This window comes from Lathyrus oleraceus, chromosome 5 (genome assembly GCF_024323335.1).
Source record: "Lathyrus oleraceus cultivar Zhongwan6 chromosome 5, CAAS_Psat_ZW6_1.0, whole genome shotgun sequence".
Classification (NCBI taxonomy): domain Eukaryota; kingdom Viridiplantae; phylum Streptophyta; class Magnoliopsida; order Fabales; family Fabaceae; genus Lathyrus; species Lathyrus oleraceus.
This window is the reverse complement of record NC_066583.1, coordinates 618,483,124-618,503,686: the sequence shown is the minus strand read 5'-3', so window position 1 is coordinate 618,503,686 and position 20,563 is coordinate 618,483,124. Positions and strand designations below refer to the sequence as shown.

The following is a 20,563-nucleotide window of genomic DNA, read 5'->3' as shown; positions in this document are numbered from 1 at the left end:
TTTTATTATTTAATTTATTTCATTTTTAACACAAAAATCAAAAAAAGTATATGCTTTTATTTTCTTTTATTATTATTATTTACTTTTTATTTATTTAGTTTATTTTGTTTTTTAACAGAGATAATAAAAAACCCATAAAAATGTTTATTTTGTTTTTTTATTTTAAATCTTTTTTTAGCCCGGTTCATATATTTAGCATAGTATATCAGTAGCAAATATTGTTGAGTGGTCTAGTGGAAAGAAGCTAGTTTCATAGTATTAAATGGAGAGGGTTTGATACTCATGTGTGGAACTTTTTGCTTTTTATTTGATTTTATCTTCCTTTAGCATTTTTTATTCTTTTAGTATGTTGATTAATATCTTTTTATGTTTATTACACTCATATGTTCATTTTGTTGATAATGTACAGTTGTTGTATTTTAGTTTAGTTCAAAATCTTTTTTCAAACTATAAAAATCACACTTTTCTCGATTTAATATCGAGCCCATTTTTACACCCTTGTAAGTCGATTGCTTTTTAAGCATCGCCATCAACCTCACATAGCTTACTCTTGGGCTTTCTTACAATGAGACATGTCCCTTGCACTTACACTCATACATTGTTTAATGCTTCATTATTTCATTCTTCGATCGTTTGATTCGATTATATACTTGTTTATATCTTAATTGTTTGATTAACTGTGGCCTACTTGTATGGTGTATGAGGCATGTATTTATATTGTTTGATTGCCATGACAACCCCCATTCATAACAAATGTATCCCTCTCCCATGAAATGTATAATATTCTTTCATTCTTTATTCATCTGTTAATACAAGAAATAAAATGAACACCCGATAACCATTTCAAAACAAGACCAAAACCTCGATCCAACGTCGAGTAATCATTTTTCAAAACCTAACAGAACCAGCACGTATTCATCCACCCTTTTTGTAAGTCGATTGCTTTATGCATCGCCATCAACCTTGTAAGCCGATTGCTTTATGCATCGCCATCAACCTTGTAAGTCGATTGCTCCATGCATCGCCATCTACCTTTATCCCTAACACTTCTCCTTGCTCCATTCGTCGATTCTTGTTCCGATTAGGTAGCACCCATTAGATAGAACCCTTTGCATGATAACATAGGTAGGATTCCCATATTCTTTTGTATGATAACATAGGTAGAATTCCCATATTCTTTGCATGCTAACATTAGGTAGATGTTCCCATTTGTAAATCCTAACACTTAAGTACACATTGCATGACAACTTTAGGGCAGAGCTTCCCCATTTCTTTTAGACCTTTCCGAGCGTCTCCGATCTTGTGGCATGTAGTCCGTTCTATTGCAAAGAGGTAACTGCCTAAGACTCGATTCAGCGAGCTGCGACACCTACTGCTAGGACGCGAACACATCGCCCACTCTCCTTTGACACAATTGGTGTCCTCCTTTCTAAGTCCATGTTCAGATGGCAACCCCTATGTAGGGGAACTACATCGCCCTGATCCTTGTTCCAGACGAGGTATGTAGGCAGGTGGTCGTGCGAGACCATTCCGGGCACCTTTCTTTTTTTTCTTCTTTTTGTGTGTGCTTGACAGTTATAGGCTCGAGTTCCCGACTCCCTATTAACTTGTTTGGTTGTTGTGTGCTTGGAAGCTGATGTAAGTCCATCAAGTGGCATTCGGGTTCCAGTGTGGTTTTGTTGGGTTCGGATGCTGATGTAAGTCCAGTGATTGGCATTCGGGCTCCACGTTTGCCCCCTTTGTGTTTGTTGGGTTCGGATGCTGATGTAAGTCCAGTGATTGGCAGTCGGGCTCCACGTTTGCCCCCTTTGTGTTTGTTGGGTTCGGATGCTGATGTAAGTCCAGTGATTGGCAGTCGGGCTCCACGTTTGCCCCTTTGTGTGTGTTTGGTTCGGATGCTGATGTAAGTCCAGTGATTGGCAGTCGGGCTCCACGTTTGCCCCTTTTGTGTGTGTTCTGGTTCGGATGCTGATGTAAGTCCAATGATTGGCATTCGGGCTCCATGTTTGCCTGTTTTTGTGTTTTGTTTTGTTTGGCGTCCCTGTGTAGCCGAACTACGGCAACTCTGATTCTCATGTTCAGATGAGATACGTAGGCACAAGACGCGATGTCTTGCCGAGTTTGACTAACGACTAACAACTAATCCTTGTTTGCTTTCGCCCTTGTTGCGATCCTTTCTCTCGCCCTTGTTGCGATCGAGACTTTCCCTTTCTCTTGCCCTGGTTGCAATCGAGACCCTTTGTTCCCGTAGTTAGCCGAACTACATTATGCTCTGATTCTCATTCCCGACGAGATATGTAGGCATAAGACGCGATGTCTTAGCGAGCACACATCTCTTTAACCCATAGGTACCCGAGCTACGAAGACTCTGATTCTCATTCCAGATGAGATACGTATGCAGTGGATGCGACATCCGTGCGAGTCATTTTCTTTGACCCTTTCTTTTAGTAAATAGTACATTAGATAAACACACACCCTTTAGACAAGAAACAACAAGAGTGGATCCCGTAGAGTACTACGGATGCGTAGGGGTGCTAATACCTTCCCTTCGCATAATCGACTCCCGAACCCAAGATTTGGTTGCGAGACCTTGTCTTTCCTTTTCATTTCTCCAGGTTTACTTCGAGCGTTTCCTTTCCCTCCTTTGGGATAAATAACGCACGGTGGCGACTCTTCTGTCATTTTTCTTTCTCGCCGGTTGTTTTTTCGCAGACCGTATTTTTCGGGTTGCGACAGCTGGCGACTCTGCTGGGGATCCGGTTTCCCTAAGCGAGTCCCTCCTAGCTTTTGTAGGTTTCTTGTTTGTTGGGTGTTTATTCTTTTGTACAGTTATTTATTTTCAGCATTTACCTGCTTTACCTTATTGCATTCATGTACATATGTTTGCTGTATCTGCTGCTGTTTATCTGTTTATTGGGGTGGGGTGTTCTATGAGAGGTAAGCCCATTACCCAGGCTTGAGTGTACACACAGATTTTAGAGTGGATGTTCATGAGGCTTGCGTGGCATGTTGCTACGTTAAGTCGTTCGTGAAGAACCACACCCAGACGAGGTTTCTCTTGGATATATTATGTCCTACGGATGTTCCGTAACGACATGATGTTCCTCTAGAAATTGTCGACTCTGGTGACCATTTTCCGAGAACTCAGTCGAGGCCTCTCCTCCGAGACGTGATTATGTTAGCTCTGGTGGGCGCATTCTCGCTGCTCAATCCGAGGACCCCGAGACTGGGAACTTGCTTTAGGATATCCTGTTGAGGGGAGTCAGCGGAGGTCTTTTATCCCGTAATAATGCCAAACCTTCAGTGGTAAACGTATTATTCTCGACTGAAGGGCTGAAGCTGACAAACTTCTGTTCTTAGAACCTACCAGTGAGGGGAGGGTTTGATCTCTACAGATACGGTTTCTGCCAGTGGTGCTGTGATGGTGACTTTGGTTCAGCCAAATTTATGGACATTTATTTCTGGGACGCCGGAGTTCTGTCCGTGGTTTATCAATGGGTTCCGTTTATTTCGGATCCCCGGGTTGAATTTGAAAGTACCTGTTCAAAGGATCTGACTGTCATCCGTTCAGTGGATGTTCCTGTGATGATAGTGATGTGATCTCCAGTTTCGTTTATTTCGGAACTCCCCAAGTCGGATTTATGGTGACTTAGTCCCGATGACTGTGACTAGTTCAGAGAATAGGTCTTCAGATGACTTGGTGGTGCAATGGCTTGCATTCATGCATTTGCATCGCATTCATCTGCATTCAACTCGTGTCTATCCGTACTCAGGGTCCACTTTTGATTAAGATTCTGGTTGAGAGATATCCAGATGTCAGAATGTTATTGATGAAAAATTATCTGTCTCTGTGAAACCAAAATCAAAGGAATATTCCTGGTACGGATAGACATTGCATGCGTGAGTCATACTAACCCATTTGCTGTTTTGTAGGTGTCAACCGGTACGCATAGCTCTTCCGTTCAGACATACAGTCAGACTCAACAAATCCAAGCTGATGGATCTTCCCAACGCCGACATCCTTGAACTGAAAGAGATGATGAGGGGATTGTTCAGTATTGTGCAAGGGCTTGCCTTGGGGCAGAAAGCCATGTCTGAGAGATTGGAAAGGATTGAGAGCTGGATAATCAAGGAGAAAGTTCAGGGAAAGGCTTCATCATCCGATGTAACAAATCCCTCTGGCCCGGTAGCAAAGAAACTCTCTGACAGTGGTCCGCTCAAAAAGGAGGTTGTGTCAAGTGGTGTGCCAGCAAAGAAAGAACGCAGTAAGGATCGTTATCATCCTTATGCTGTTGCTGTAACCACTCTTGTTGGTAACTCATCTGTACCCCCGCAACAACCACCACTTCAACAGAAGGCACCGAGAGCTAAGAGCCATGTGAGGAAGAAGAAAGAGGATCGTCAGTTTGAGGAACCACCTGTGACTTATACCCTTTTGTTCAGGAGATTGAGAGATCTGGGATTAGTTCGGCCGAGGATTTTGATTCCTGTAGAACAGCAGCGGAGGCTTCCAAACTATGATGAGAATGCCAGGTGTGAGTTCCATTCTGAGGCACCCGGGCACAGTGTTGAGGGTTGTAGGGCTTTCAGGCATGTTGTCCAAGACTTGGTGGACTCCAAGATCATCAGTTTGGCACAGATCATGGAGGGGGATGTCAACCCTATACCCAGGCAGGGTCCTGTAAAGATGAAGATGGCGAAAAAGGTCAAGAAAGGAATGGAGATGACTGAGGAAGATCAGCTAAAGGTTCCCCTGGCTGTGGTTCCAAAACCTCTGGTGCAGGATGGAGTCTTCCCTGTGGTTGATAATTGTTGTGCAGCCGTTGCCACAGAAGGGTGTGTATTGATGGGAGACACGACCCAGGAGATGAAAGAAGTAGAAATGGACATTGGAAAACTTGAAATACCCAGTCAAGCAATCGAAACCGTCCAGGTGGAGAGCGCTCTTGTTGTCGAGAAAGAGAAGAAGTTGTCCATTTCTTCCTATAAACAAGCTCTAGAGGTGGTGAAGAACCAAGAGGCCCGAGGTTGGGGAAGGATCATCGACATAGTGGTAAAGGCAGACATGTTCGGGATTGGTTATCCAGATCAAGAGTCGTCTAGACCAAACAGAGGACGTCGTCCACCGTACGTCTTTGTCAGTGCAGGAATGTTGGATTCTGATCATGCTTGTTCAGTGAGTGAAGAGGTTGACTGTGACCGCGAGCTCGAGCTGTGGATAAAGTCGTGCGTGCCAGGCGATTGGAGGGCCTCCAAAAGCATCACTGTCGCTCATCCGGAAGTGTAGTATTTTTGTTTTAATTCTGTTTGCATGAAAGCCATACGTTCTGCCCGAAACGTACTGGTCCATTGTAAGGGCCATCTCATGTGTTTCATTTTGCAACGTTTTGCATCAGTAATAAATGGATGTTTTTGTGATTAAAAACGGTGTTCCCTGTTTTTCATTTTTTGCAGTTTAAAAAAAAAATAATAATAATAAAATAAAATAAAATAAAAATGGCAATGTTTTTCGCTTTTCTTTTGAACTTGTCTCGTTCCAACCTCAAAAGTGATTACCCTCCTGATCTCATCGATAACAATTTGGTTACACCTTTGTATGACTTCGACAATTCGATCTATCATGCCGAAGGAGAAGGCGAAGAAGATTGTGATTTGTTGGAATTAGCCGGGTCGTTGAAACCAGAGGAGAAGGTGATTCAACCGCATGAGGAGTGCTCAGAATTGTCGCTCCAAGCACCGCCGAGGTCAGAAAGCGAATATTGAGGCCGCTTCAGAGGCAAGTCAAGAACAGGATGGTATATGTGCGCCCGATTGTATCTAGATACACCAAGGTAAGATACCAATGTTGTGGAGGCACGAGTTACCATGGAGAGAAGACTGTCCTCCAGGGAAGCGGAAACCGGTGCTGAAAGATGAGAATGTGTGTGGACTGTCGAGATGTGAGCTGAGCTAATCTGAAAGATGAATTCCCGGTACGTCACAACAAGGTATTGGATTGATTATAATGCTCAGTTTATCTTCATGGATGGCTTCTTGGCCGAGACCAGATTGAACTGTTGCCAGATGATATGACGTAAACCATGTCCATCACACAAGGGGCACCTTCTGGTTATAAGGTGATGTCGCTCAGTATCGAGAAGGCCGGTGCCAAGTATCAGAAGTCTAGGGTGACTTTGTTTCGTGATATGATTCATCGTGAGAGCAAATGCCATGTTGATGACATGATGGCAAAGTCCCAAGCAGAGGAGGGGCATCCGGTGGATCAAGTCGTTTGACAGGTAGAGATAACTCATACTGTTGAGTTCGAATTAGCGCACTTATGGAGTGCTGCCCAGCAAGCTGCCGAGGCATGTTGCGAACGAAAGAGGAATCAAGGTTGATCCTGAAAAAAAAAAAAAAAAAAAAAAAAAAAAAAAAAAGAGTAGTAGGAACCTCTGATTCTGATACCTTCCGGGGAAGAAACGACTGCTAATCTGGTACCTGACAGCCCTTAAAGGGTCTATGAGGTGCGTATTGAGTCAGTATGACTAGTCTTGTCGAAAAGAGCATGCAATTTACCTAAGCAAAAAGTTTATCGACTGTGAAACAATACACTCACTGCTCGAGAAAACTTGATGTACTTTGGCATAGGCTGCTCGCCGATTGAGACAGTGTATGCTGGTTCATACCACCTTGTGGATGTCCAAAATGGATCTGATCAAGTATGTGCTTGAGGAGCTAGCATCGAACGGACGGGTTGCGAGAGGGCAAGTGATGTCGACTGAATACGATATTCAGTATACCTCATAGAAAGCAACCAAGAGGAGGATATTGTATGGTTATCTCGCCCAACAGCCCACTGATGATTGTCAACCAAGGAAGTCTGAAGTCCCTGATGAGGACATCTCGAGGTACTCGAATCGAAAGATTGAGAGTGACCGATCCCGGAGGAGGGGCCTGACCCCGAATCCGAACGGGTTTTGATGTCTGATGGGGAGAGTTTAAAGAGAGTGAGATAGTGCTTCCCCGATAACATTTGAACGCACCAATGATAGTGGCTGAGTACGAAGTTGGTATCCTGAGTGTCGTGCTTTGGTACGTGCATCTACTGGGGCAACGCCTTCCTCATGCGGTATGGGATGGAAGTGATATTGCCTGCTGGAGGCTAGATTTCATTGTGAAGAGTCCGGATGGATGAGAAGTTAGAAAAGGGCGAGTGGATGAGGACTCGGTATAACACATTGAGCCTGATTGAGAAAAGAGGCTGACAGTTACTCGTCATGGGGCAGTTGTACCCAGTAAATGAAGCGTGTTGATGACCGAGAAGTGCCACCTCGTGGGTAGCATGGAAGAGATGTGGTGGTGAAAAGGATCCTTCCTCCTCAAGACGATCGTGGGGCAAGTGGATAAACAATTATGAATGTCCGTTCGTGGTCAAAAAAGGTCTCCTCTGACAGAGCCTTGTTGCTGACGACCACGGATGATGAGGATTTTCCATCCCCTATGAATGCGGACGCAGTTAAAAGATACTTCGTGAAAAAGAGGCCCGCTGGACAAAAAGAATAAAAGAGTCCAGGCAAAAAAGGGCATCCCGGCGAACCAAAAAAAGAGAGAAAAGGTTCGGGCAAAAGTTAGGGATAATAAATGAAAAGAACTGTACACCCGGCAAGTCGAAAACCCCACAAGGGCGACTTGGGCAAAAAAGGGTATCCCGGTGGACTGAAACCCGAAAGGGCGGTCCAGGCAAAAGAGGGAATGAAACGAACAACTGCGTCTAGCATGATCGTTTGTGCTCATGATGACTTGGATAATCTCCAACAGAGACCAATCGGAAGCATCTTGTTCAGAAGACCGAAAGTGCGGAAAGTCTTGAGGACATATGAGGTGTAACTGAGTTGGAACCCGATAAGATCATGGTTTCACATTGCCACTAGGATAGAGTTTTTTCTGTTGTGTGCAATCACCTCTTTCCAGGGTTTGCTTCCTGTGTGTTGCTCGGTTGTGAGCCATCTTTTATTCCAGTCAATAAAGCGTGTGTTCGGTCAAATAAATTTTGTTTTTGTGTCATTACCATTTTGATTACGAAAACATCCGTTTATTTTGATAAGAATATTTGCATTTTGAAACATAGAGGTCCCTTCCGATGCATGCTTATGAGGTTGAAATCTGGAAATCTCATGCGGAAGTTTGAGTGACTTAGGCGTTGAAATATCGGAACACCTGGGGCATACCTGGAGCACGCTTTTATCTAACGATCCTTGCTGCAGAGCTTGATCAGGGGCAAGAGATAGTTGAACGGTGAAAAGCCCGTGACAGAGTGGCGACGACGATCCTGAAAGCTAATCAAGAAGACTCTTCAAAGTCTAAGGACTGGAAAGTTTGTATGAATCCCAGGAATTCGATCTTCGTGGGATGAATCAAAGGAGTCTAGGCGAATCTGGGTGTTCTCAAAAGAGGAAAGCCGACACTGTGGGTGGACGATGGATGCCGCTGCTCGGCGACTCGACAGGTGTTCCGTGTCCAATAAGCTGTATTTCCCCAGTGGGTGTGAGAGGGCTACCTCCCTAACAGATTTGAGATCATTGTCTCCTCAGCGAGCCTAAAGGTTACTGCCTTCCCAGTAGGGTTTGTGTTGATGGTTTTCCCTCAGTGAGATCCCCAAGCGGATCGGATTCGGAGAAAATCATCCCCAGTAGAGATAAGAATGGGTTTGCCTCCCCTAGCAGGGTAATCTCCAAGCAGTTCGGGTTCGATGGAGTGCATCCTCAGCAAGGTTTGTCTTTCCCCAGCAGGGTGGAAGTTGACGTGATTATAAAATCCTCAACACAGTTCCTGGAGTTCCCAGGTGTTGTCTCTGGAGGAGACGTGTGTTTATGCATTCATCATTTAGATAAGCATAGCATATTGCATCATTAGTGCATAGCATTTCCATGATCATGGGGCATTGTGTAAAACAAAAAAAACTCATGCATCAACATTGCAAACATGTCCATTAGCCCTAGGCCATGGTGACCAGCCGAGATTGGGTTGTTGGAAAGAGTTTAGCATCGCGCCATTGGATCGGCTTCAGAATTGGGTTCATCAGCATGGTTGAGAAGTTGTTGTTTTCCCAATAAGTGACTCCTTAGTTGAGTGGGTATCCCCAGCAGTGTTACTCCCCGAAGTTGGCATCATTTTGCAAGCTTGGGTCCATTCCCTTAGCAGCAGTGGGTGTGTCTGATCTCTCCATGTAGAGTCTACCCCTTAAGCAGAAAGTGTCTACCATTTCCTTCTGCGCTCCCCACTGAGTTATATCCTCGTGGATGACGGTTGTTTCCGTTCCCTCCCTGACGGGATGGGTTTTCCCTATTGAGTTCTGTCCTCATTAGGATGAGTCCTGTTTCAGTCTGCCTTTTTGGATCGATCCTAAATTGGCTTCCTGTTGGCTGTCTCCCGTGCTTCCCTGGGGCATAAATGAATAGTCGCTCACTAACCGGCACTCATTCATCTTATCCTCAGCAGAATTGGTGGCTTCTACCTACAAACTGGTAGTTGTAAGTCCTATCTTTGTGGTTTTCTACCAACTAGTTGGTAGTTGTAAAATCCCACTTTCATCCCCTTGTTGGAGTTAACCCTTTGTGCTCATCCTATCGATGACTGATTACTTTTCCGTGGTTTTCTGCCTACTAACCGGTAGATGTAATCCCCTCTTTATGGTATTGATAGTCTTGTCCCCTTTGGATACTTGCCCTGATCAAGCAGTATTGTCCCCAGTGGGTCTTCCCTTTCCTTTTGGGTATTTGCTCCGAGTTAGCAACTTTATCCTCTTTTGATTGGTCATCTTTTGCATGCCTAGTCCTGGTACCCTGATGTCTTTCTTATCGGTCGATTATTCATTTAACAACCTGCAACCCGGTTATGGATAATCTTCCATGCGAGTGTATTATCTACGTTTTGACGGCTATAGATAATATATCTCATGCACTCTTTGGTCAATCTTTCGATTGTTATCCCCAGCATAGGTCTTTGGCATGCGTGCCGGCTCACGTATCACTGTTTTGCTATCTTCGCCGATGCTGATAGACATGAAGTTTTCCCGATATCCAGACCGAAGTGGCGTCCAGGCCAGTTCCCGGTATCCAGACCGAAGTGGCATTCAAGCCAGTTTCCGATTTCCAGATCGAAGAAGTTCTCAACAATCAGGACGAAGAACTTGTGGCGTTCAGGCCAGTTCCCGCTATCCAGACCGAAGTGGCATTCAAGCCAGTTTCCGATTTCCAGATCGAAGAAGTTCTCAACAGTCAGGACGAAGAACTTGTGGCATTCCAGGCCAGTTTTCCCGGTATCCAGACCGAAGTGGCGTCCAGGCCAGTTCCCGGTATCCAGACCGAAGTGGCGTCCAGGCCAGTTCCCGGTATCCAGACCGAAGTGGCATTCAAGCCAGTTTCCGATTTCCAGATCGAAGAAGTTCTCAACAGTCAGGACGAAGAACTTGTGGCATTCCAGGCCAGTTTTCCCGGTATCCAGACCGAAGTGGCGTCCAGGCCAGTTCCCGGTATCCAGACCGAAGTGGCGTCCAGGCCAGTTCCCGGTATCCAGACCGAAGTGGCATTCAAGCCAGTTTCCGATTTCCAGATCGAAGAAGTTCTCAACAGTCAGGACGAAGAACTTGTGGCATTCCAGGCCAGTTTTCCCGGTATCCAGACCGAAGTGGCGTCCAGGCCAGTTCCCGGTATCCAGACCGAAGTGGCGTCCAGGCCAGTTTTCCCGGTATCCAGACCGAAGTGGCATTCAAGCCAGTTTCCGATTTCCAGATCGAAGAAGTTCTCAACAGTCAGGACGAAGAGCTTGTGGCATTCCAAGCCAGTTTTCCCGGTATCCAGACCGAAGTGGCATCCAGGCCAATTCCCGGTATCCAGACCGAAGTGGCATTCAAGCCAGTTTCCGATTTCCAGATCGAAGTGGAGTTCAGACCAGATTTCCGGTGATCAGACCAACATTGATACTCTCATATTCCGATGCTTAGTGTTCAGACTAATGGGCGGCGTTCAGGCCATGGGTATTCCTGTGTTGCCATTTATTTTGGTATTCAGGTCAACTTTCTGTTTCGGTACTCAGGCCGATTTTCACCGTACCAGACGTATTCTTCTTTTGGGATTGCTTCTTTGCCGTTTCTGACAGGCATGATTAATTATTTCATAGGGATTCAGGATCAAAATCTGGGTCTTATTATTTAACCATCTCCCACTACGATCATGTGAAGAACATCTTGCTTCATATTCTCTAGTTGAAGACGCTTAAATAGGGGCAACTGTCATACCCCGATTTTGCTCCTGAATTTTTTATGTTTGTGTGGCATGCTTGGCCTAACTTTACTTTGGTTTTGTATGAGGTTTGTGGTCTTGATCCAAAGCCATGGTGTTGTGATTGTGGATATTTCTATGGTTTGGGTCATCTGAACAACCAGGTTTCTTGTGTGGCAAGCCACTTACTAGTCATGTTATTGGTTCATGGATACTATGCCAAAACCCTAACCTTATGGTCTCATTTCATGTTTTTGTTCATACACATTATCAGTCAAGTTATTTTCTTTCCAAAAGTCAAACATTCAAGCCAATTGTGAAAACAATTTCAAATCAATTTTCAAACCATTTCAATTCATTTCACACCATTCTAAACCATTACATTTGATTCCACAAGAAAATACAAAAAAAAATTGACACTTTTGGACCAACTGTTGACTTTGGTCAACAGTTGACTTTTTGGTCAACTTTGACCAAAATCAACCCAATTCCGAAAACCCTAAAATAAACCCATGTCCATATCCAAATTACACCAAAGGTACTGTTACATGTGGTAAAACAACACTTCCACAACTAGATCTACCAATGCAACTTCTCAATCTCAATCTCAATCTTCATTTCCCAACAACACAAGTGCGCACAAAAATTCATCACAAGATGCAGTTACTATTCCAGCCACAAACAACACTCAAATTGTAAAAATAGAACCATCTAGGGTCACAAATCAAACCACAAATGCTACTGTTCAAGGAGTTGCTCCAGTTACCCCCCACCAGAATTTGAGTTCTAATTCTTCGTTGAAAGGTTTGATTTGAACAATTACACAGCTTCAGTTGCTAAGAAAAAGAACAGTGAGAAAAACAAGTACGCAGAGTTGATGGAATCTCTTTTGAATTATGTTTTTTTTTTGATGATGATGGGTATTGATTTTACAGAAGGGGTAAAGAAGGTATCTTGGAGATTGCACACACTGTTTTCTGTTGAAAGTCAGAATTACTTTGATATGAAGGTTAAACAACCTGGACCTGTTACTCGTCTTCTTAGTTGTACCGATGAAAAGAAGAAGAATTATAAAGGAATGCATTTGGCTCCAATTTTTGAGGTTCCTTCTGTGAGTAGACATCCCAAAACTGGTGATTGGTACCCTGCAATAAACAAACCTGCCGGAGTCATACACTGGTTTAAATATAGTAAAGATGCAATAAATGTTGGTTGGGTTCTCATTCTAGACACAGACATGATTATCCGTGGCCTAATTTTACCTTGGGAACTTGTTGCTGCTCTGTCTCCAAACACTGATACCCTTTGCCATGACAGCTTATGGTACTGCTGCATTGCTACTTGTTATTTGTTTGGAAACCTTACACTGGTTTTCTGTCAATCTCTGCAATGTTGGGGATTATTATGGTAGTTGAAGCATTATGTGCTGGAGGTTTTATGAGCCTTTTTATTGGTTACATACACCAGTACAATTCATTGAACTCCCATCCTGATGTTCTGAAGTCCTTATATTCACCACTACGACCAGCAAGTTCATTGGAGGGTCTAAGGTACCCTGATTGTAGGCTCTCTGATCAGCAAAAGGTGCTGCAAATCACACTATGTCAGTTGGAGAAATCTCCAAATTGTATGCTCTAAGAGATCAAAATCAAGATAGTAAAAACTCTCCTACAGGCCAAAAACCAAGTCATCAAACTCTAGCTTCAAGGAGCGTACTTCCGGCACTTGTTAAAAGAAAAGCAAAAACATCAACCACTAATTCTTGGGGTGGTGATGGTGATTCAAAGTCCGTGTTCAACAAGAATTCCGAAACTAATCGAAGACATAGCATTGCGATATCTCCGGAGAAAGAAGATGTAAGCTCACCTGCAAAGGTTGCAAAGACTAAAAGCAAAGTGCCAAGTACTCCTGCTAAGAAGCAGCTTTCTTTCCCAGCTTCTGGTACAAGAAGGCATCCTGTTCCAAGTAGAATAGGAATGAGTTCTAATAAGAATGGTGTGGCTGCTACTACTATTCCTGAAGAGAAAGTGAAAGAAGGACAGTGCAGTCAATTATCATTTTGCTGGATGCTTTGGAAAGAATGCAATCACACTTAGCTGCAGTTTCAAATGATACCTTTTTTTTACAGAAACATAATAGTACACGCCTGCTGAAGCCGATTTCTACAGGCCTTCAATGAAGGCTACCCCTGTGTTTCTTCAACCAAACATTGCCCTGGATGAGCTGTGTTACTGTAAACTTGCTAGCCTCTGCAGCAGTTTTGATGATATGATAACCAGGCCAAGTCACTCTCTTGCTGGTACCAGCACCTGCTCCACTGTCCAAGTACTCTCCGTAATACAATGTTTGCAGAAAATCCTTACTCGCGGCATCCCATTCAGCCCATCCTGCTGGGTCAATATGGCTGTCCACGACGGACTGCAACACAACAGTCCTGGAGTATTTCTTCCATGGACGGCCTAGGTATGTTTTGATGGAGCCTTGCACAGGCTTGAGGTCCGAGCTTGGTATGACATTACATTGCTGAATTGAAGTTGCAGTGTTCTGGTTTGGGTCTTCTCGACCTTGGACTGTGACCTTGTTCTTTTGTTTGCTCATGGGCTTTCGGGCCACAAGTTTGCTCTTCTGGAACACAACACCTGCGTTTCCAAAGATAAAGTCAACAGTACCGGTAATGAAGGAGTCACGGTAAAATTGTCGGTTGGAGTGTGCGTAGAGGGTGTCTTGAAATGCGTCAATTTTACAACGGTTGATGACAGATTGATCAGCACCTACGCGGAGAGCAACCGCCTGGTGCTTTTCTGGGCCTGCCGTGTTTTGGAACCCTATGTCCTGAGCTATAAACTCATCTCCAACAGCAGCTGCAAAACCAAATTAAACATTCACAAATTAGTTGTCACAAAAATATTGAAATGGTAAATACAGACAAGGGGGAGAATCTATACCAACAGTTGCACTATTGAAAGTGGTTGTTCCATCGATAAAATTCAAGCTGCCTGTGATTATTGTTGCATCCATACCATCATCAACAAGCTCTACTCATTGAATTGTCAAGCTATGCACATACTAGCCTACACCAATAAAACCAGTTCAGATTTGTTATAAAGCATAATAATTCAACTGAACTTATGCCAATTAGGGCCATTTGACAATCAACAACATACACTGACCTACAGGATTGGCTAGCGCATTCACTCGATTCATACCCTCGCATTTCAAATCTAACAGCGTGAACAGAGGACTAACACCGCTGAAGGATCGTCTCGTGATGCCTGAAAACGAAGTCAAGCCTCCGTTAGTCAATAGAAAAACCGCACATGTTACTCAGACCGAAATTCGGTAGATGCCACAGGTCCATACTCCAAACACTGCTATAAATCCTGGAAATTCAGCAACATTGAGACTTAATTGAACATGTTCACAAGTTAGTAACATCAACATTCTCCCTACCATGCCATCATGCACAGGCCAAAATTGAACCAAATGTATACCATAATCCTGCAAAAGCAAATCCAGCACCGAACATGGGTGAAATGGGAGCATATCACAAGAACTCTGCACCCGAAGCATTATGCAGCAAACTCGGTAGAACCGGATTCCACTCAACCACCCACGCTAGCCGCCAACGACAACCAACCTACTGCAACTGACATGCCATGCACTTACAATATCAGTTCACCTCGCCAGCTTGCACCTCCAAAGTCATTGAACCTACATAAACAAAACCAACCAGAAGCATCAATGCATAATTCATGAATGTGTGTGTCAATGACCAATCTACCGTGAACACAAGTCAAGCCATGAGATATTGATCCAAATGGAGCTACCAACACATTGGATTTACAGGACTTGCTATCCCGTTGTAATGGCTATCCTTGAGGCATGAATTTGGAAGCAAATGCATTGGTCCTGTATCCTGCAGTGGCCAAAACCAACATGAGCCTCACATAAGAAAAACCATGCTTAGCCACTTACCACCTGATGAACTGAACGAAGGGATCCAGCAGGGCAATGCAAGGCCAATTCAACAAGGTTGCAGCAAACCATGCTCACCATTCTTTTACTGCGGTAAAAAAATAAGGGGGGAACACATTAATCAGTCAAATTGCAAAATCCAAAGTGCAAAATCATTAACCAACAGTCAGAGGGCAAAGTCCAAAAACATCCCAAATTGGTATAAGGTCAAAGCAGAGAAGAAAGTTTGTGAAGGATACCTTTTCTTAAATCCAACATGGATAGGGTAATTCTGTGTCTGAGCATCCAAATTGCTTTGCAGAAACACTCCTTTTGAACAGCAAGGACCCCATTTGTAACCCTAATTCACAGAATATAAAGAGGAGAGGCAAATCAGTAAAAAACCTAGAGGCAGAAAAGAGGAGCACAACAAAAACCCTAGAGCACAACAAAACCCTGGAGGCGGAATTGAATCAAAAACCCTAAAGATAACTTTTTCAATACAAGATTGCAAAAAGGCAGAAGCGAGAGAAACCCTAGGATCGGATTCGACGGCGAAGGAAGTTACCTGAAGAGAGCGCACCAGTTCTTCGCACCACTATCATAACCGCGCCGAGCTTCGTTTGAGGAGGTAATCATCACATTTCTCTCGACATCCTCATAACATGTGACCTTTTGTTTGCATCTTTTGATTTTGCTCTAGGAAAGGTTCAGCGTTTTTCTTAGTCGTTGTTGTCGTTGCGTTTCGGTTTCGTTGTGAAGGAGATGATAGGATGAGACGAATGTTGGTCATTTTAGTTTAGGTTAGGGGTATTGGTTTTCTCTTTGAGTTTGTCTCTGTTTCGAGTGTGGAGGGAGATGAATGTCTCCAGTGAGAGGAGCGATGCGAGAGAGAGGGAGGAAGACGAACCTCTGTGTTTCCATTTTCTTTTCTTTTTTTTTAAATTTTTCTTTTATTATTTAATTTATTTCATTTTTAACACAAAAATCAAAAAAAGTATATGCTTTTATTTTCTTTTATTATTATTATTTACTTTTTATTTATTTAGTTTATTTTGTTTTTTAACAGAGATAATAAAAAACCCATAAAAATGTTTATTTTGTTTTTTTATTTTAAATCTTTTTTTAGCCCGGTTCATATATTTAGCATAGTATATCAGTAGCAAATATTGTTGAGTGGTCTAGTGGAAAGAAGCTAGTTTCATAGTATTAAATGGAGAGGGTTTGATACTCATGTGTGGAACTTTTTGCTTTTTATTTGATTTTATCTTCCTTTAGCATTTTTTATTCTTTTAGTATGTTGATTAATATCTTTTTATGTTTATTACACTCATATGTTCATTTTGTTGATAATGTACAGTTGTTGTATTTTAGTTTAGTTCAAAATCTTTTTTCAAACTATAAAAATCACACTTTTCTCGATTTAATATCGAGCCCATTTTTACACCCTTGTAAGTCGATTGCTTTTTAAGCATCGCCATCAACCTCACATAGCTTACTCTTGGGCTTTCTTACAATGAGACATGTCCCTTGCACTTACACTCATACATTGTTTAATGCTTCATTATTTCATTCTTCGATCGTTTGATTCGATTATATACTTGTTTATATCTTAATTGTTTGATTAACTGTGGCCTACTTGTATGGTGTATGAGGCATGTATTTATATTGTTTGATTGCCATGACAACCCCCATTCATAACAAATGTATCCCTCTCCCATGAAATGTATAATATTCTTTCATTCTTTATTCATCTGTTAATACAAGAAATAAAATGAACACCCGATAACCATTTCAAAACAAGACCAAAACCTCGATCCAACGTCGAGTAATCATTTTTCAAAACCTAACAGAACCAGCACGTATTCATCCACCCTTTTTGTAAGTCGATTGCTTTATGCATCGCCATCAACCTTGTAAGCCGATTGCTTTATGCATCGCCATCAACCTTGTAAGTCGATTGCTCCATGCATCGCCATCTACCTTTATCCCTAACACTTCTCCTTGCTCCATTCGTCGATTCTTGTTCCGATTAGGTAGCACCCATTAGATAGAACCCTTTGCATGATAACATAGGTAGGATTCCCATATTCTTTTGTATGATAACATAGGTAGAATTCCCATATTCTTTGCATGCTAACATTAGGTAGATGTTCCCATTTGTAAATCCTAACACTTAAGTACACATTGCATGACAACTTTAGGGCAGAGCTTCCCCATTTCTTTTAGACCTTTCCGAGCGTCTCCGATCTTGTGGCATGTAGTCCGTTCTATTGCAAAGAGGTAACTGCCTAAGACTCGATTCAGCGAGCTGCGACACCTACTGCTAGGACGCGAACACATCGCCCACTCTCCTTTGACACAACTGGTGTCCTCCTTTCTAAGTCCATGTTCAGATGGCAACCCCTATGTAGGGGAACTACATCGCCCTGATCCTTGTTCCAGACGAGGTATGTAGGCAGGTGGTCGTGCGAGACCATTCCGGGCACCTTTCTTTTTTTTCTTCTTTTTGTGTGTGCTTGACAGTTATAGGCTCGAGTTCCCGACTCCCTATTAACTTGTTTGGTTGTTGTGTGCTTGGAAGCTGATGTAAGTCCATCAAGTGGCATTCGGGTTCCAGTGTGGTTTTGTTAGGTTCGGATGCTGATGTAAGTCCAGTGATTGGCATTCGGGCTCCACGTTTGCCCCCTTTGTGTTTGTTGGGTTCGGATGCTGATGTAAGTCCAGTGATTGGCAGTCGGGCTCCACGTTTGCCCCCTTTGTGTTTGTTGGGTTCGGATGCTGATGTAAGTCCAGTGATTGGCAGTCGGGCTCCACGTTTGCCCCTTTGTGTGTGTTTGGTTCGGATGCTGATGTAAGTCCAGTGATTGGCAGTCGGGCTCCACGTTTGCCCCTTTTGTGTGTGTTCTGGTTCGGATGCTGATGTAAGTCCAGTGATTGGCATTCGGGCTCCATGTTTGCCTGTTTTTGTGTTTTGTTTTGTTTGGCGTCCCTGTGTAGCCGAACTACGGCAACTCTGATTCTCATGTTCAGATGAGATACGTAGGCACAAGACGCGATGTCTTGCCGAGTTTGACTAACGACTAACAACTAATCCTTGTTTGCTTTCGCCCTTGTTGCGATCCTTTCTCTCGCCCTTGTTGCGATCGAGACTTTCCCTTTCTCTTGCCCTGGTTGCAATCGAGACCCTTTGTTCCCGTAGTTAGCCGAACTACATTATGCTCTGATTCTCATTCCCGACGAGATATGTAGGCATAAGACGCGATGTCTTAGCGAGCACACATCTCTTTAACCCATAGGTACCCGAGCTACGAAGACTCTGATTCTCATTCCAGATGAGATACGTATGCAGTGGATGCGACATCCGTGCGAGTCATTTTCTTTGACCCTTTCTTTTAGTAAATAGTACATTAGATAAACACACACCCTTTAGACAAGAAACAACAAGAGTGGATCCCGTAGAGTACTACGGATGCGTAGGGGTGCTAATACCTTCCCTTCGCATAATCGACTCCCGAACCCAAGATTTGGTTGCGAGACCTTGTCTTTCCTTTTCATTTCTCCAGGTTTACTTCGAGCGTTTCCTTTCCCTCCTTTGGGATAAATAACGCACGGTGGCGACTCTTCTGTCATTTTTCTTTCTCGCCGGTTGTTTTTTTGCAGACCGTATTTTTCGGGTTGCGACACTATCAACCCTTTGCTGATAGCTCTCTGCTCTAGCCTTGGTATCCTGTTCAAAGATCCTGCAACAGTCAACCAAATCAGAAAACACTCTAATCCGCTGATATCCAATAGCCTGCTTGATCTCGGGACGTAACCCGTTCTCAAACTTCACACACTTTGAAAATTCCCCAGTAGCCTCAGCATAGGGAGTGTAATACTTCGACAGCTCTGTGAACTTAGCAGCATACTCAGTAACAGACCGGTTGCCCTGCTTCAATTCCAAGAACTCTATCTCTTTCTTTCCTCGGACATCCTCTGGAAAGTACTTCCTCAGGAATCTCTCTCTGAACACAGCCCAAGTGATCTCAGTGTTCCCAGCAGCTTCCAACTCAGTGCGGGTAGCAACCCACCAATCATCCGCTTCCTCTGACAGCATATGCGTACCGAACCTGACCTTCTGGTTTTCGGCACACTCAGTCACTCGGAAGATCCTCTCGATCTCCTTCAACCACTTCTGAGCGCCATCTGGATCGTATGCTCCCTTGAACATTGGAGGATTGTTCTTCTGGAACTCACTCAGTTGACGAGCATCTCCCATTCCCATAACATTCGGATTCCCTCCAAGTACTCCAGCTAGCATACCCAGAGCCTCAGCAATCGCAGCATCGTCTCTACCTCTTCCAGCCATCTCTATTCTGAAAACCCAACAAGCTAACAATAAGTACTGATAGGGTTACACAACACCTATCCCGTACAGGGAAACAGAATAATTACGACTCGACTCGACCGACTATGCTCTGATACCACTAATGTAACACCCTTCTAAAATACCCCAAATATTTAATTAAAATGACAACATATATCAATCAGAGTAATTATGCAGTTAAGGGTGTCACACAAACGACTTCTCGCATTTATCAAAATAGCTTGTCATGCTCATTTATTTATCAATTAAAACATTTGCATAATACGCAGCGGATACAGATCAAATTGATCCTTCAAAACCTGTAACTCATACATGTAAGATCATTCAACAACCAACAATGAAAATAAGACAAAACATCCCGTCCCGATGTTACATCTATCAGAGCATGACCCACTAAGGAAATTACACTAGACCCCGAACATTAGCTTCTACTCAACTCACTGCTCGTTACCTGAAAAAAAAAATAGTTGTAAGGGTGAGTTCCTCAATCGATATAATAAGCATTATAAAATATCATGCAATGTTAAATAAATTAACACATTTCATCACCCAAATCAGATTACACATTCAGCAATGGCAATATCAACTCAAACCTCATACTTAATACCAATACAACTCATACAACACACAACACAAGTATAATATTGGAATACATCCATTCATATTATACGTCATACATACATTATGCAATGAGACTCCATGCATGCGGTACCGACTATTCGTGAACATATAGTTCAACCTCACCGACCAAATCCAGGTACGGCTACCAAGCCCATTAGTCCCACTCATTTGAGACCTAGTGACTCACTCACTAATTCCTCACCATGGGAATTAGCTACCACCCCCAAAGGGCTATGATATGCACGCTAATCACCTAGCATGCAAACATCAACAACAATCCACAACAACTCACTAATTCTTCACCATGGGAATTAGCTACCACCATAAAGGCCACAATATACATGCTAAATCACCTAGC

At 43.3% G+C, this 20,563-nt stretch overlaps 1 protein-coding gene across 2 annotated transcripts; it reads right to left on the bottom strand.

Annotated features, from left to right (window-relative positions):
- Positions 1-11,587: 11,587 nt before the first annotated feature.
- LOC127087124 (pectinesterase 2.2) lies at positions 11,588-14,972 on the bottom strand. Of its 2 annotated transcripts, none has more exons than XM_051027981.1 (6): positions 14,432-14,972; positions 14,207-14,332; positions 13,377-14,122; positions 13,128-13,277; positions 12,524-12,848; positions 11,588-12,406 (listed from the first exon to the last, which is right to left on the bottom strand). In XM_051027981.1, the coding sequence occupies exons 2-3, from the start codon at positions 14,277-14,279 to the stop codon at positions 13,434-13,436; spliced, it is 762 nt and encodes a 253-aa protein (XP_050883938.1). In that variant the 5' UTR covers positions 14,280-14,332; positions 14,432-14,972; the 3' UTR covers positions 11,588-12,406; positions 12,524-12,848; positions 13,128-13,277; positions 13,377-13,433. The 2 variants fall into 2 exon arrangements, with proteins under 2 accessions (XP_050883938.1, XP_050883939.1); XM_051027982.1 differs by having other exon boundaries at positions 13,128-13,217.
- Between the last annotated feature and the right edge of the window lie 5,591 nt (positions 14,973-20,563).